This window comes from Columba livia, chromosome 2, assembly GCF_036013475.1.
Source record: "Columba livia isolate bColLiv1 breed racing homer chromosome 2, bColLiv1.pat.W.v2, whole genome shotgun sequence".
NCBI classification, from domain to species: domain Eukaryota; kingdom Metazoa; phylum Chordata; class Aves; order Columbiformes; family Columbidae; genus Columba; species Columba livia.
In genome coordinates, this window is record NC_088603.1 from 61,851,656 (window position 1) to 61,867,816 (window position 16,161).

General features: G+C 41.0%; 1 protein-coding gene across 1 annotated transcript in view; it reads left to right on the forward strand.

Moving 5' to 3' along the window:
* TPPP (tubulin polymerization promoting protein) overlaps nt 1-16,161 on the forward strand; it is a 68,346-nt gene that overhangs the window by 37,619 nt on the left and 14,566 nt on the right. The window contains exon 3 of the mRNA XM_065052217.1: nt 9,508-9,661. Within this exon, the coding sequence (XP_064908289.1) occupies nt 9,508-9,661 (154 nt within the window). The remainder of the gene's footprint in view (nt 1-9,507; nt 9,662-16,161) is intronic.

Sequence of the window (16,161 nt, forward strand, 5' to 3'; positions counted from 1 at the left end):
TAGTTTTTCTTCTTTCACTTGGTGTGTCATTCTTGATTTCAGACCTTTGTATCTCCATCCATGGGCAATGATTCTCACAGACTGAGCTTGTGCTCTCAGTTAACACAAGCTGTCTATTTTTAATGCTGCTACCTTCTCATATCGCCAGCAGAAAATCTTAGCAGATAGGTATATATCTGTGTTTTGTCCCTGTCTGCAGGATCAGTGAAATAATCTCTACCACATCCACACATGTTTTTACTTACCTGAATGCATCTGACCTCTCAGAAGAGTTCACTATCATTGAGCTGTCACTGCGTTCAGAAATTGCTTTCACGCTTATATGTGAAAAGATTATTATATTTGACATGGAAAGAATTCCAGCCCTGCGAAATCCTTTCAAAACCTGGAATGTTGCTGTTATAAAACTGTCTGACGATTATATTTTCTTATTGGGACAGTCAGATAAAAATGTGTTGGTTTTCCTCTAATAGAAAGTCCCACCATGGTTTGCGTGAGACTGTTCTGGCTTCTGTAGTAGCATTTTTGGAAGCAATGAGCTGCTATCAGTCTTCAAATACCTCAAGCCATGATGCTTAATGTTTAAATTATGTTTCAGAAATAGCTATGCAAAGCATGTATAGCTATGCAAAAGTATGTATAGTATTAAATAGTACTATATTTTTCTCTCAAAAAAAAAACCCAAACCATTATGTAACTGGAAAAAAAATTATTTAGAGGGTTAAGGGAGAATGTCCGGGAGCTGGAGGGGAGCTGCATACAGCTATCAGCTAGTGCTTTCTAAATTTCTTGGCCATGAAATATGAATAAACTTGCTGTGCCTTGGTAGTAGGGTCATTAACAAACAGCTGCAGTGTCTGAATAATAGAATGAATATGTTTTACCTGAATTCAAGGTTGCTTTTTCCATTGCTTTCCCTTTTTCTTTAGTTGGTGACTTTTTTTCTTTATACTGAACAGTGTAACTTCTGAATTAGGATGGGAGTTTTGTCAGAGGCCCCACTGGAACAGAGTGTTCCAGACATCTTTCCATATAGGAACAAGCAATGAAATGTTAAAATTACACTTGTAGTTTTACTTGGGCTTTGTAGCGACTTTAAACCATGTCCCTGCAATATACAGCCTTTTTCTTGTCACCATCTTGCATTGCTCATTTCTTGATGCTCTGATGTGGATTGGCCCAACATAGGTGAAATGGACATTTTGGTAGCTATAAGGATACTGCCTGGGAATTAAAAAGGCTTCATAAATTAAATACTGGAAAAATTTGGATCTAGGAGTTTGTTGAAACATCACAAAATCCAAGGAGGAAAAAAAAAAAAAAAAAAAAAATTAGGAAAGTTAGCACATAAGTTTGGTTGTGTTGTTTTTTGGATTTTGTTGTTTGTGGGTTGTTTGGTGGGTTTTTTTTTTTGGGGGGGGTGTTTCGTGTTGTTGTTTTTTGTTTGAGGTTTTTTGTTTTCCTTTTTTTTTTAGTGTAATTTTAAGGAAAAACTGAGAGGATAAATACTTTCGGATTATAGGTTGCTAGAAGGAAGCTTGGATCCTCGCTTCTGTTGTGTAATGAGTTGGATCTAGCTATTCGTAGAATCATTGAATATTTTGGGTTGGAAAAGGCCTTTAAGATCATGGAGTCCAACTGTTGACCTAGTGCTGCCAAGTCCACCACTAAACCATCTCCCTAGGAACTGTATCTACACATCTCTTGAACATCTCTGGGGAGGTGACTCAACAGCTTCACTAGGCAGCCTGTTCCAATGCCTGACAACTCTTTCTGTGAACAAATTTTCCTGATACCCGATCTAAACCTCCCCTGGTGCAACTTGAGGCCATTCCTTTTCATCCTATCACTTGTTACTTGGGGGAAAAGACAACACACTCCATGGTACAACATCCTTTCAGGTAGTTGTAGGGAGTGATAAGTTCTCCCCTCAGACTCCTTTTCTTCAGGCTAAACAGCCTCAGTTCCCTCAGCTGCCCCTCATCAGACTTGTGCTCCAGACCCTTCACAAGCCTCAGTGCCCTTCTCTGAACTCTCTCCAGTACCTCAATGTCTTTCTTATAGTGAGGGGCCCAAAACTGATCACAGTATTCAAGGTGGGGCCTCACCAGTGCCAAGTACAGTGGGATGATCACTTCCCTAGTCCTGCTTGCCACACTATTCCTAATACAAGCCAGGACAGTGTTGGCCTTCTTGGCCACCTGGGCACACTGCTGGCTCATACTCAGCCAGCTGTCAATCAGCTTCCCTAGATCCCTTTCTGCCAGGCAGCTTTCCAGCTACTCTTCCCCAAGCTTGTAGTGCTGCCTGGGGTTGTTGTGATCCAAATGCAGGACCTGGCATTTGCCCTTGTTAAACATCAAAAATTGGCTTAAGCCCATCAATCCACCTGGTCCAGATCCCTCTGTAGAGCCTTCCTACGCTTCAACAGATCAACACTCCCACCCAACTGGTGTTGTCTGTAAACATACTGAGGGTGCGCTCAATCCCCTTGTCCATATCATTGATAAAGAGATTAAACAGAACTGGCCCCAGTACTGAGCACTGGGGAACACCACTTGCGACTGGATGCCAACTGGATTTGGCTCCGTTCACCACAACTCTTTGGTCTCTGCCATCCAGCCAGTTTTTTACCCAGCAAAAAGTACACCCAGCCAAGCCATGAGTAGCCAGTTTCTCCAGGAGAATGCCATGGGAAACATTGACAAAGGCTTTACTGAAGTCTAAGTAGACAATATCCACAGCCTTTCTTTCATCATTATTCTGTTAATTGTGCAGTAGTTTAATTTCAAGGTCCAGTTCTTACTGAAAGCATATTTTAAGCTCTAATAGCTTGAGACTTGATGAGTTAAGATCTCACCATTAAGTCCTATTTAATACTGCCATTGATCTTTGACCTTTTGGAGTTGTGTTGGAATGTTGTCTGAATCAAGTAAGATGTCTTATAATGCATTTGTACAATATCTTGTCCATGGTAAGCTACTGAACTTTTCTGTTCTGATCCTCATTAATAGAAATATCGCTGTCTTATGTAACTCTTTGATTTCTACTGTGGCAATTTCCATTTACTTTCCTCCATCAAATGCTACATCCTGTTCTTTGTTAAGTGGTCTCACCAAATAACTTGTTTTCCTTGAGTGAGAACATAATCAAAGCGTAGATACTGCATGTGTAAAGAGAGCAGTAAGGAAGGTTATGGGCTAACAAAAGCCTGATGGGACTGGATGCTAACATGAAAATTCATTTGGTTGCTTCTTTTCCTATTGTGACCATCATGTATTTATACAAATTCAGGTTAGTAATATAACAGAAATCCTGGAAAATAGCTGATAATCTGAAAGCTCTCCTTGAGAATCTTTTTCTTTTCATATGTAGAAACCGTTTTGTATAGTTTCTGTGGATTAACTGCTTGCGATGAAATGCTTTTACTTTTCCTTAGAGGATGTTTGGCCATGCAGCATTGGCATTGCCCACAGTCATGGCTTGTGACAGTATACTTGCTTCTTTTCAATGGTGTTTGTCTTGGACATTGTTTTGTTCCATGTAGACTGGTCTTCTTTTTAACCGAATATTTTCATACAGCTGGGGAGGATGTATCAAAATAAACGTAGCTGTTGAGGTTTTTTTCTGGAACATGAATGAGATGTGTCAGCTCATATGGGGTTGCTGATGAGCTCCAGAAGGATGCCTTATCTGTGCTTCCTACTTTTCTTTCCCTGAGTTATCAAGCAATTAGTTCATTTGCACTGCTTTAAATGGCAGAGAAAGTATGAGTGATATTAGTTCTCTGCCCTGTCCTTCCAGCTGTATTGCCTTTGCCATAAGCCTGTGAACTTCAACAGCAGAAAGAGCTTTTGAAACTGTAGTGACTGTATTGACTTATTAATCTCTCTGAAAGATAAAATGCTAAGTAGTATTATGAGAAAGTAGCTTCTTATCACTACCTTGTGTGGTAAGCACATCACAGCCTGGTGAAGACTGACGGAATGATTAGCTGTTGAGAACTGTTAGTAAATCTTCAGCTGTCTTTAACTGCTTTCATTTATTGCTATGATGCTGACTTAATGAATGTTATGACGTCATCCTTTTGGATTTTCATATTTTGGATGAGCTCAGCAGTGTACCTGGCAGCTGTGAACTGTATTAAGTTGTTACACTGTGCTTAACAGTTTCTGCTCCCTTGCCCTATGATCTGTGTGTGTGTGTGCTCAGCCTAGTGTATATTCTCAAGATGAAAAGAACCAAAGAGAATAGCAAATAAATTGAGCCCTCTGGAGAAGAAACTAGCATATCTGCAGAAGCCTAATTCTGAGGCAACCGTCTTCTTATGTCACCAATGGTTTGTCCCCTATCACTTGGGTCTGAGACCTGTCTGCAGCCTCTCTTGTTTTGATGACCATTTCTTACATATTTCTGTACTTTGGCTGACAAAGAGTGCTAGTCTTTCATGTACCCGAAAGGTAGATTTCTGTGTTACTGAGCAACATGCTCTGTAAGTTGCATGTCATTTATTGGATTCTTTCACAGAAGTAGACAGTATTCTAAGGATAAAAGCACTTTTATCCATTTTGTGTGTAAGGTTATTACATTCTTTGTGTAAAGTCCAGGGGATTGACAGCCAGATATATTATTTTTATGATACCAGTTAACAAGGAAAAGTTGAAGTCCTTCCAGACTACTTGGTAGCACATGTTTCTGTCTTTTCAAACTTGGGTACATACCTGTCATGAGAAATGCATTTGCAGATTTCTTCAACGTATGTTGAGGCATGTGCTTTCTTTATGCTTCACAGAATTTTCCAAATACTTCCTTTACAGCTTTTTATCAGCAGCTAACCATTACATGGATTTTTATTCTTAAATATCCAGATGTAACATTATTTTTGCTCTCTAACTGGGGAAAAAACAAACAAACCTCCAAATGAGTAGATTCCGATTCTGCTACTCTTTCTAAGCGAATTTTATTTCTTCTCCTAAGCCCTATATAACCATCAGACCTACTTTCTGTGTGAACTTTTTATTTTCCACATCCGCCTTAAGTCCCATTAATGTCTTTAACCCCCACAACTCATTCTGGGGTTTGCTTTCCTTTGGAGGCTTTTACCTACTACATGTTTTTGCCAAGTCATTTTCATTCTCCAGTCCCCCTCTTTCTTCCCTTCCCAATACAAAAATGAATTTTCACCGTAAGTGAAGCACATAGGAAGGAAATGCTACCTAAAATAAAGTCAAGGGGAGGAAAAGGTTAAATTCAAATATAAGAGAAGAGAGTTTTCATGACAGAACCCTAAAATATTTAGGTTAAAATAAAGCCTGGTAAAGATATTTACTTCTGGTGTAGAGAGCTGATGAAGTCAGTCACTTGCTTCAGATTTTCGAAGTGTGGCAGTTCATGAGCTGTCATAGTTTCAGATACTTAAAATGAACTATGTGCACTCTGCTTTACCCTTGCTCAGTAATGAGACAAAAAGTACCTGGAGGAAACTGGCATTTCCACCCTCAGTTCCTAAGCAAATGATGTGTGTTCTTCTGCCCTTGCTGCCCATTCCATGACTCCCAAAAGGTTTCTACAAGTCATGGCTATTTCTGTGATATCAAGAGACCGTTTTGCAGTGTGTTTTGCATGATGCCTCTCTAGTTGCATTACACTCCTGGAATGATGAGAAAACTGGTGATGGCATTGCCTTGTGATTGTGGGGTATATAAAGTCATTCAGTCCAGGTCCTTATATCTGACTTGGTCAAGGTACTAGAAGTTATAGACTAGTTGTCAAAGTCATCTGAACATCTTCTTTGTCAGTCCTAATCTTTCCCTCAAGGGAATCCACTTCTGGTAAACAGCCATGCACTCAAGCGTGCCTGTGCTCCAGAAAAGACCACTGCCTTAACTGAAGATCTCTGTTGTATGTTCTTCCTAGGATCATTCTTCTGGGGATGTTTTCTGGAAGAATATTTACTTTCCTAACAATTTTCCAACTTAGTCCTGCTTGCATCGACATCCAGATGTCTGATTTTGTTATCCCAGTTCTACCTGTTAACTGGGCAGAAGTCTCTGATGTGATACCTCAAGTTTTGTTTCCTTAATTGGTTCTTTTACAACCGCCTTTCTTTAGAGCTATAGGATAATGCAGTGCAAATAACCTGATAGAATTGTTATGGTATCTTTCCTTTCCCCTGCCCCCTTCTTTCTTCATCTATATTTGTCAGATTTTTACACAAATCTTTGCTTTGGGTTAGTCATACATTGTTCATTTTTAGCCAAGAAACTGTTCTCTTTTGCATTTGTAAGCTTTTTGCATTGTATGTCTAAATTTTGCAATTTTATTCTTTCTGGGCAGTGAGTGCACACTGCCAACTCGTGCAATTTTTCGTCCACTGGTACCTCCGAGTTCTCTGCAGGGCATTTTTGTGGACCTGGAGGCGACTGATCATGTAGCTTAAGAAGATGTAAATCAAGAGCTATGTGGGTTTGTTGACAGACTTTGCCTCTGTCGTTGCTACCCATTGAGTCTCTTTTCTCCTCTACATTCAACTTGTGACTGTACAGATGGAAGACAGGGTAGGAGCGTGTGGTCCTGCTGAGTAACAATGTTGACAGCAGCTGCTCAGAGCTCTTTGAGCTCTTTTGCTCTTTGAGACCTGCCTCGAGAGACAGGAGGGGTTGTATCATGGCTACTTGGTCATTTAGATGTTATGGTACCTGGCATACACGCACCATACATGCCATACCAAAAGTGCCAGAATGTGTTGTGAGTTAATCAAGAGTTATGTTTTTAGGGTTTTCCACAAGATGGACCATACCTTGCAACTGTGGAATTTTTGAGTTAATTATCATGCTTTTCAAATGGGTTTGAGCATATCCTAATACATAGGAGGGGGAGAGAGAGGCTGTTTCTAGTGTGTAGAAAAAGATAATGAATTTTAAAATCAAAGCTGCTTTACTAGGAAAGTTTTACTTGGGATATAGTTCCAAAAATTCCTTTACTCCCAAGCCTACTTTTAGTGTAGCTCCAACTAATGTTTTTTGCTGGTAAAGAATATCTGTCATTTTTGTTTTGGGTCCAGCAGCAATACTATGTTGCTTACATATATGTTACACCTTAAGTTGGAGGGGAAAAAGAACCACCTCCCAGTGATAGGGAAAATATCAAATGTGAGAGGTAGGAATGGCTGTGTCTTAGACCAGGAGGGGATGTTCTTTGTTCCTTTTGGCACCATTATTTATGTAGTTTTCCTTTCAATACAGGGGGAAAAAATGGTCATGCTTTTCTATTTGATAAGTGCAGAACCAAAAATTCTGCATATGTTATTAAAAGTAAAAGGAGTCAACATGAACTTCAACAGTTTTTGCTGAAAGTGGTCATTCTCTGTGTGATGATCCTGACTGATGATCCAAGCCAAACTCTAGCAGTCCTGATTAGAGATTTCAGGTAAACTATGTGCTACAGAAAATTGCATTTGAAAGGTCTGAATATTAGACTTAGCTTTGACTCTCTAGTGAACATGGGCTGTACTGTGGTGTTACGCTGAAGATTTGCAGATGCCAACGCCATCTTTTTCTAAATGAGAGGCAAAACAAAATGAAGTCCTGACCTCTTGAGCTGGTTAAAAGTTACTGGATATGTTTCATCAGAAGAGGGATTTTAACCCTATTAATGAAAATCCTGGACAAATTCCAATTAATTAACTGCAGTTTATTCCTTGTGCCTTTCTGATTAACGAAATACTGGATTATATTCTTCATTTCCATTGTCATGATGTTCTTTTACTAGGTAATTCCCTGAGATACTCCCAGCATATGCTTCACCTAAAGCAGAAAAATAATTGCAAATGGCAAAGTTTGGTCAAAAAGCAGATAAACTTTATTTCTGAGTAAAACAGGGACTGTGAGGGATGTAGGGGTTTGCTACATGTTGGTCTGTGTTGAAAAGGATACTAGTAATAGACGGTATGTAAATGGTTGTGTTAGTGGTGTGTTTTGTTGTGAATAACTGATTTCTCCTTATGTTAAAAGCCTGGGATAAGATATAATTTTATGTTTAATTAATTGAAGTCAGAGTCACATCCTGACTGTTGGTGTCTAGAACTGAGAAATCTCCCTTCCCTGTTTTGTTAGTGGAAGCACCCTCTAGCTGAGGAAAATTTGACCTCTGAAGGTGTCTGAGAGAAGAGAGGCAGATACAGATGAATTGGTCTTCCCAGTTGCTCTTGTGATGCTTGAATTAAAATTAGATTTCTGTGCAGATTTCTGTGCCTGAGATTTTTGTTGCCAGTGTGTTTCCTTTATCCTTGCATCTATCACTTCTTTCTGTATAAACAAATGTCACTGTTGAAAAGACTGGTCTGGGTTGTGTGGGTGTGGTGGTATTTTTATTTTGGTTTGAGTTTTTTTGTTATTTTTCAGATTTGCTTGAAATGCTCTCTAAATTGATGTAAAAAGAAATACTTAAGTGGCAAACAAAACTCATGTAGTAGCATGTTTCCTAGGAACAGGGACCCTCAAATATTTCTATGACTTTGAAGGTTTCATAATGTCTCCTGCATAAACTGACTATTTTAAAATGTTAGAAAACAGACTTTCATTGGCTCCTGTTTTAGTTAAACATGTTTCTGGTGAATGCTGGGTTTCTTTGTAAGAGTTTTATCAACTGAACCCTTCAGCCTGATGGATGTAAGAGATCTGCAGGAGTGACTATAAATAGCTGTTTGTAAAGTGTGATTTCCCACTCAGATTTTGCACTGTACACTGCTTTAGCAAAATCTTCTCCACTAAATGTAGTAGTAATTTACTGGTGTGGAAATGTGGGCTTCTTATTAGTGAAAACAACAGCAAGTCTTCAGGTCTGAATTTCTGGGGGACTTATGAGTTTATCAGGCTACTATATTGTGTTTTCTGTGGACCTTTGAATGTTTACAAAGGTGATGGTCTAAGAAGAAAAACATACTGAATTTAAATGCATCACTTTAAAAATTGTCAGTTGTTAATAGAGGAGGAATTTCAAGTTTTTAAATGCTTTTCAATAGTTTGCTTTACACAATAGTGTTATTCTTCATTTACCTGTAAATACATGAATAGTCACCTATGATTAATACTTTAGAACCAGTTATCAAAGAGGAATAAAAAATATTAAATAACAAAACTCACTGAAGATGCTTCAGTTCTTGTCTTTTATGCATGCAGGCTTTACAAGTGATCAGCTCAAAGGAGACAGTGTTTGATTTGATGACCCACAAGCATTCTCACAGCAGGCCAGGTCCCTTTATTTCCTCTTTATTTCTGAATGTTCCTCAAGTGAAGTTTCTGAAGCACTGCCCTACTGATGTACATAACAAAGAAAGTGATGTTCATGGGTTATGTTTTATTTGACACCTTAAGTGGGCTGCATGGGTCTTCCTGTTCTGTTGCAGTTTTCTGTTGTTCACTGTAGTAAACTGAAACAATTCTGCTCTTCTTAGAATGCTTGTTATGCTCTCTGGTAATTTCTTTCAATTTTTGTGTGTTTTGACAGGGGAAAGTCTTCCAGAACTATCACTTTTGAGCAATTTAAGGAAGCTCTTCAAGAACTCTCCAAGAAGCGATTCAAAGACAAGAATGATGAGGAAGCAGTTCAAGAAATATATAAACTAATTGAAGGAAAAGCACCGATTATATCCGGAGTAACGGTATGTTACTGATTAGTGGATGGAGTGTAGTACTTGTCCCTTGTTCTACCACAGCGTTGTTGAATTCACCTGCTTCCTGTTACAATCCACAAATCCAACAGGCAACAGCTGTGCCAAGCTGAGTGGGAGCAAGGATTATGCAACAGCCAAATATTGCTCTACTGTGTATTCTTGTGTGGCACTGTCATTGCTTCTCTTAGGAATTGTAGTACTACCTTGCAGCACGATCAGGAAAATTCAAGGAGAGCTCTAGTGTGTGGTTAGAACACAGAAATGTTCATGAATGAGTAGTGTATCCAAATCAAAAAGATTAAAAGGGAATTAAATTTAGGATCTTATTAAACAGTTCTACGATGTGTGAAATGCCAAAAGACTAAAGCAAAGATGTCTCAAAATACATTTAATGCACCATGTGAATCCCAGAACATTGGTTATCTGGGAATAATTATAATGTGGTCTGGTCTTTATTTTTTGTTTGTTTCAAGCCTGTCAGAACTATAATGTTCTTTCCTTTTTTTTTTTTCTTCTGTTTTTAAACATTGGCATTAAGCTTTATATATGAAAAGGAAGTTATAAAGCCTAGTATACATGAACTTGATTGCCCTTTTAAATGCTCAGGTTAGGCAAGCTTTTACCCTGTAGTTTACAACATACTGGAGTGTTTACCATCAGCTTCAATAGTCATGTCAGTTTAGGTCATCTGATTAAAATTTGTGGATTTTCCTGAATTTTGGCTGGACAGCTCTGAATGAAAATATAATTGTCAATAATCTTTCTAGAAACTTGTTCTGCACAAATGAACAGTGGAAATGTCAGTGGGAAACAGTGTCAAAGGCTTTACTAAAGTCTAGGTATGCAATATCCACAGTCTTTACCTCACCAGCTAAGCAGGTCACCTTGTTGTAGAAGGAGATAAGGTTGGTCAAGCAGGACCTGCCTTTCGTAAACCCATGCTGATAACACTGTAATTTCATGATTGCTGTGCCCAAGGCAGCCTCTGACCATCACATTGCCTGCAAGTCCTTCTCTGTTCACAAACAACCAGTCCAGTGGAGTACCTTCCCTGGTAGGCTCACTGACCAGCTGCCACAGAATCACAATGTTAGGGATTGGAAGGGTCCTCCAAACATCATCTAGTCCAATCCCCCTGCTGGAGCAGGAACACGTAGATGAGGTTACACAGGAATGTCTCCAGGGGTGTTTTGAATGTCTCCAGAGGAGGAGACTCCACAACCTCCCTGGGGAGCCTGTTCCAGTGTTCTGTCACCCTCACTGAAAAGAAGTTTCTTCTCATATTTAAGTTCCAGTTTGTACCCATTGCCCCTTGTCTTACCATTGGTTGTCACTGAGAGGAGCCTGGCTCCATCCTTTTGACAGTCACCCTTTACATATTTATAAACATTAATGAGGTCACCCCTCAGTCTCCTTTTCTCCAAATTAAAGAGACTCAGCTCCCAGCCTTTCCTCATAAGGGAGATGCTCCACTCCCTTAGTCATCTTTGTGGCTCTGTGCTGGACTCTCTCAAGCAGTTCCCGGTCCTTCTTGAACTGAGGGGCCCAGAACTGGACACAGTATTCCAGATGCAGTCTCACCAGGGCAGAGCAGAGGTGGAGGAGAACCTCTCTCGACCTACTAACCACACCCCTTCTAATACACCGCAGGATGCCGTTGGCCTTCTTGGCCACAAGGGTATGGTGCTGGCTCACGGTCATCCTGCTGTCCACCAGGGCCCCTGGGTCCCATTCCCCTGAATTGCTCTCCAACATGTTGTTCCCTAACTTATACTGGTACCTGGAGTTGTTCTTGCTCAGATGTAAGATTCTACACTTGCCCTGGTTATATTTCTTTTAATTTTTCCCTGCCCAACTCTCCTGCTTGTCTAGTTCTAACTGGATGACAGCACAGCCTTCTGGAGTGTCAGCCACTCCTCCCAGTTTTGTGTCATCGGCGAACTTGCTGACAGTGAACTCTATTCCCTCATCCAAGTCACTGATGAATAGTACTAGTCCCAGTACAGACCCTTGAGGGACTCCACTAGATACAGGTCTCCAATTAGACTCTCTGACTAAACTAGCTAAATAGACTAGCCACGTCAGGAAGTTGTCTTTCACACACTCCAGGAGCCTCCTAGACTGTTTCCTCTCTGCTCTATTGTATTTCCAGCAGACATCTGGTAAGTTGAAGTCCCTCATGAGAACATGAGATAGTGATAGTGAGAGTATTCCTAGCTGCTTATAGGACATGCAGCAGGACATACTTTCCAGCACATGGACAACCATTAAGATGTAGCAGTAGTCCAGAGGACTACCATTAGCACATCAGAGTCCTTGGCTACAGAGGGAGGAGCCTACTATCCATGTCCAGTGCTGCAGGGTGCTCCTGCCTCTCCCTGGAGGTCAGGGCAGTGGTGGCCTCTCTTGTGGGAGATGTGCTAGGGTCAAGGCCTGAGATTCCAGATTAAGGAGGAAGAGGTAGAGGAGATCTAAGCTACACAAGGTGAGGAAGGAGCGACAGCTGGAGACCAAGTGGACGGAGACTATGAAGATGGAGAAGGCTGGAAGCTTGTGACTTCTTGCAACAAGAGGTCATCACAGATCTGTTCCAGCTACAGATGTCCAATTTCAGAATAAGTATAGTACTCTAGATGTTGGTGAGGATCAGCGAGACCCATCAGAGTCAGCAGAGTATGAACTTAGTGTCCAGACAAAAGGGGAAAAAATGAGTGATAAATGTCAGCCAACACTAACTGACACTATGGGGACATGCAGGTTCTTTTAAGGATCCTTGGTAGAATGAGAACTGGACACAATTTCATAGTTATAATTAGACCTTTATTATTATAGAAAGATTTTCATAATCAGTGTAGCGTATCATTACACAGAATTTCTAGTAATTAGGATAGCTTTCCTATTACCTAAAGTTGCAGTTACATATACTTATCAGTCACCTGGACCCTCTGCAGATCACATCAAATTCTTAATAATCAGTGCGGAACAGAATAATAATAATCTGGACTCTGCCTTAAAAAAGAACATGAGTCAGTCAGTACTCAGGAGAATAATGGTGGAGGGGATGTCATAAAGGGGGTCTCATGGTACTCTAGCCCACAGTGAGGGTGTTCCCCATTTACTCTTCTATCATGGTGTGAGCGTCCCTTCTATCACACCAGGGAGCACAAAAAGCCTTAGCAGTCTGTCTGCTGTTGGATCAGCTTCAAAAACCTTTTAGATTAGCTGATGTATTTATACCTCTCAGTTTGGGTGTTTGGTCTATACACTTTTCATTAGTGGATTCTGAAGAGGCTGCCAGACAATCGATATACAATAATTTTGGCTGCAGGAGACAGCAAGTTGTGGATGATAATGGCTGCATAATGATCTTTGTATCTTCCTGTCCATTGTGTCCTGTACATGTTGCCCTTGCTTTGAGCTAATGGTGCTGCTCCCAGCATACATCAGGCCTTAGCATGAGCTGTGTGTTAGTCAAAATCTGAGCAAGAGTTGAGTGAACAGTCACAAGAGTCATCCCTGACCACCAAGGGATCACAACTTTTGCCATCCAGAATATCTTATGTGCTGTTATGCTTCCCTGTTCTGTAATGGGTGTTGTCATACCCAATAGCGCAGTACCAGGTGTCAGGAGCAATGGCTACTGGTCACAGATATTTACTGGAGATTCCTCTTGTGGATGATCAAGGCATATATCTTCAACCCCACCTGATGTCTCAGGAGTTTTGTTGTTTCGCAGGTGCTAGGATCTGAGATTGTTGCAGATGCGCTAACAAGATTTGTCCAGACTTCTAATGTGGACCTCTTTTTTGTGGGTACCATCAGTACCACTCCAGAGGTAACCTGGAGCATATCAAGAGAGACTACAGAAGTCCGGGGGCGAGAATGAAGGGTATGGAGCTCTAGTCTTGCCTTCCTTATCCTTACAGGGAGGAAGAAAGCTTTGGTAGAAGTGTACTACACCCGGCTTATCGCTTGTGTTGCGGACAGGGCTTTGGCTTCTGTGACCAGAGGAATGAGGGCTACTGAGAAGGAATGGAACAAATGTAACTAAGAGTGTCTTTGCAAACTAGGCTTGCTAATCTACTGAGGAGAGTGTTAGACTGGGTATGGGAGGTTACCATAACCTGAAGAAGCATGGTCATAAGGGGTAGAGAAGATGTGTCTACATGACTAGCTTGACTTTGGGTCCATCTCAAATGCCTGTACACAAAAGCACATAGCGTGGGGCACAAGCAGGACAAATTAGTTTCAGAGCTATGACCTCACTAGGAGTGTGGAGGTGTGGTGGGACAGCTCTCCTGACTGGAGTGCTACAATGGATGGATAGAGGCTCTTCAGGAAATACAGTGCAGAAAATGAGGAAGAGGGATTGTGATCTGTGTAAAGGCCTTGCTTTACTGCATCTATTTTTGTATTGGGGCAGGTGATATGTGAGTAGAGAACTTGCAAGTAAGGAGCAGTGTACAGACCTACTGATCAAGAAGAGGAGACAGATAAAGGGTTCTTTATTCATTTGGAAAAAAACTCAAGACCCAAGCCTTGTTACTCATGGGTGACGTTAATCAAGATAAAAGTGACTGGAACCAAGCTATCTATAAGATTTCTAAAATGTATAAATAAAAACCCCTTTTAATATGGATGATTGATGATTTGAGGAGATACTCTGGACCTGCTATTCACAATCAAGAAAAAGTGGCTAAAAATTTAGGAGCTGAGACAGCCTTGGCTGCAGCAACTAGGTAAGTGTAAAGTTTAAGGTCCCGAGAGGAGTGAGCAAGATCAACAACGGAATTACAAACTTGGACTTCAGGAGGGCAGATCTTAGCCTCTTTAGTTTCCCACAGGAGACTGCCATGGGGGGCAAAGGGGCCCAGAAGAACTGGTTGATCTTTAAGATAGCTTCCTCAGAGCACAAGATTGGTCCATTCCCATGTGCAGGAAGTCGAACAAGCATGGTAACAGGCTAGCATGAATGAACATGGAGGTTCCACTTAAATTTGAGAAGAAACTTCTTCATACTAAGGGTAGCAGAACACTGGAACAGGCTCCCCAGGGAGGCTGTGGAGTCTCCTCCTCTGGAGACATTCAAAACACCTCTGGAGACATTCCTGTGTAGCCTCATCTAAGTGTTCCTGTTCTGGCAGGGGGATTGGACCAGATGATCTTTTGAGGTCCCTTCCAATCCCTAACATTGTGATTCTGACTGACCTCAAACACTAAAAGGAAGTGTGTAGGAGGTGAAAGCAGGGAAGAGGCTATATGGGAGGAATAGAGGTGCTGGAGTGAGTTCAGAGAAGGTCAATGAAGCTGGTCAAGAATCTGGAGCACAAGTCTTATGAAGAGCACCTGGGGAACTGGGGCTGTTTAGACTGGAGAAAATGAGACTGAGGGGAGACCTTATCACGCGCTACACCTACCTGAAAGTAGCATGGAGGGTGTTGGTCTCTTCTTCCAGGTAACAAGCAACAGGCTTCAAGTTGCATCAGGGCAGGTTTAGATCAGATATAGGAAAAGTTTCTTCACAAAAAGGGATGTCAGACATTGGAACAGGCTGCCCAGGGTAGTGGTTGAGTCACCATCCCCAGAAATGTTTAAAAGACATGTAGTTAAGGTTCTTAAAGGCACGCTTTAGTGCTAGATAGGTTAATGGTTGGACTCTATAACCTTGAGGGTCTTTTCCAAACAAAACGATTCCATGATTCTATGAAATGACTGATACTGAGTGCAATGGGGTATAGTATACGTTAGTTGTGGCAAGGCCTTGGCCCCAGTTGCATCATCACCAGGTTGGTGAGCTATGGGCTGGATAGCAGGCTGACAGTCTAGGAAACAGCTCTGGTGGTTGTAATAGACAACTGACTCATGAATATGGGTCAGCAGCAGCCCTTGCAGTGAGTGAGTTACAGCAGCATGGGCTGCATGAGTAAATGTGTGGCCAGCAGGTCTGGGGAAGTGACCCTTCCTTTATGTTTGGCACTTGTGAGACTGTATCTGGAGTGCTGTGCCCAGTCTGGGGCTTCCCTGTGCAAGAAAGAGAGTTATACACTGGAGGAAGCCCAGTGCAGGGCCACCAAGATGGTTGGGGACTGCTTATGGTATATGATGACCATGGCAGGAAAAAATTATGTATCATTCTTTATGTTCCTGTACAGAGAATAGAAACTAGCTTGGTGTTCTGAAGTTAGAGCAGAAATGTTATAGGAACAAAGCATGTGTTTGACTTCTAAACTAGGACATGAGCTAGAAACCCTACATCTTGTAAAGAAAGCTAATATACCATAAGTGTTGTAATTCTGTTATGTTTAATTTGCCTGTGTGTATAAAGCTACCAAAAGAATTAAGATGTGGTCTGTTTAGGGTGTGATGCTGGTAAATGGAAGCATTTGATGCAGTTTTTCGTCTTCCTTCAACTTTTTTGTTTTTTAAAGATAATGAGTTTACTTGGGAGACCCCCATTCTTGTGTTCTTTCCATTTTCTAGATATTTAA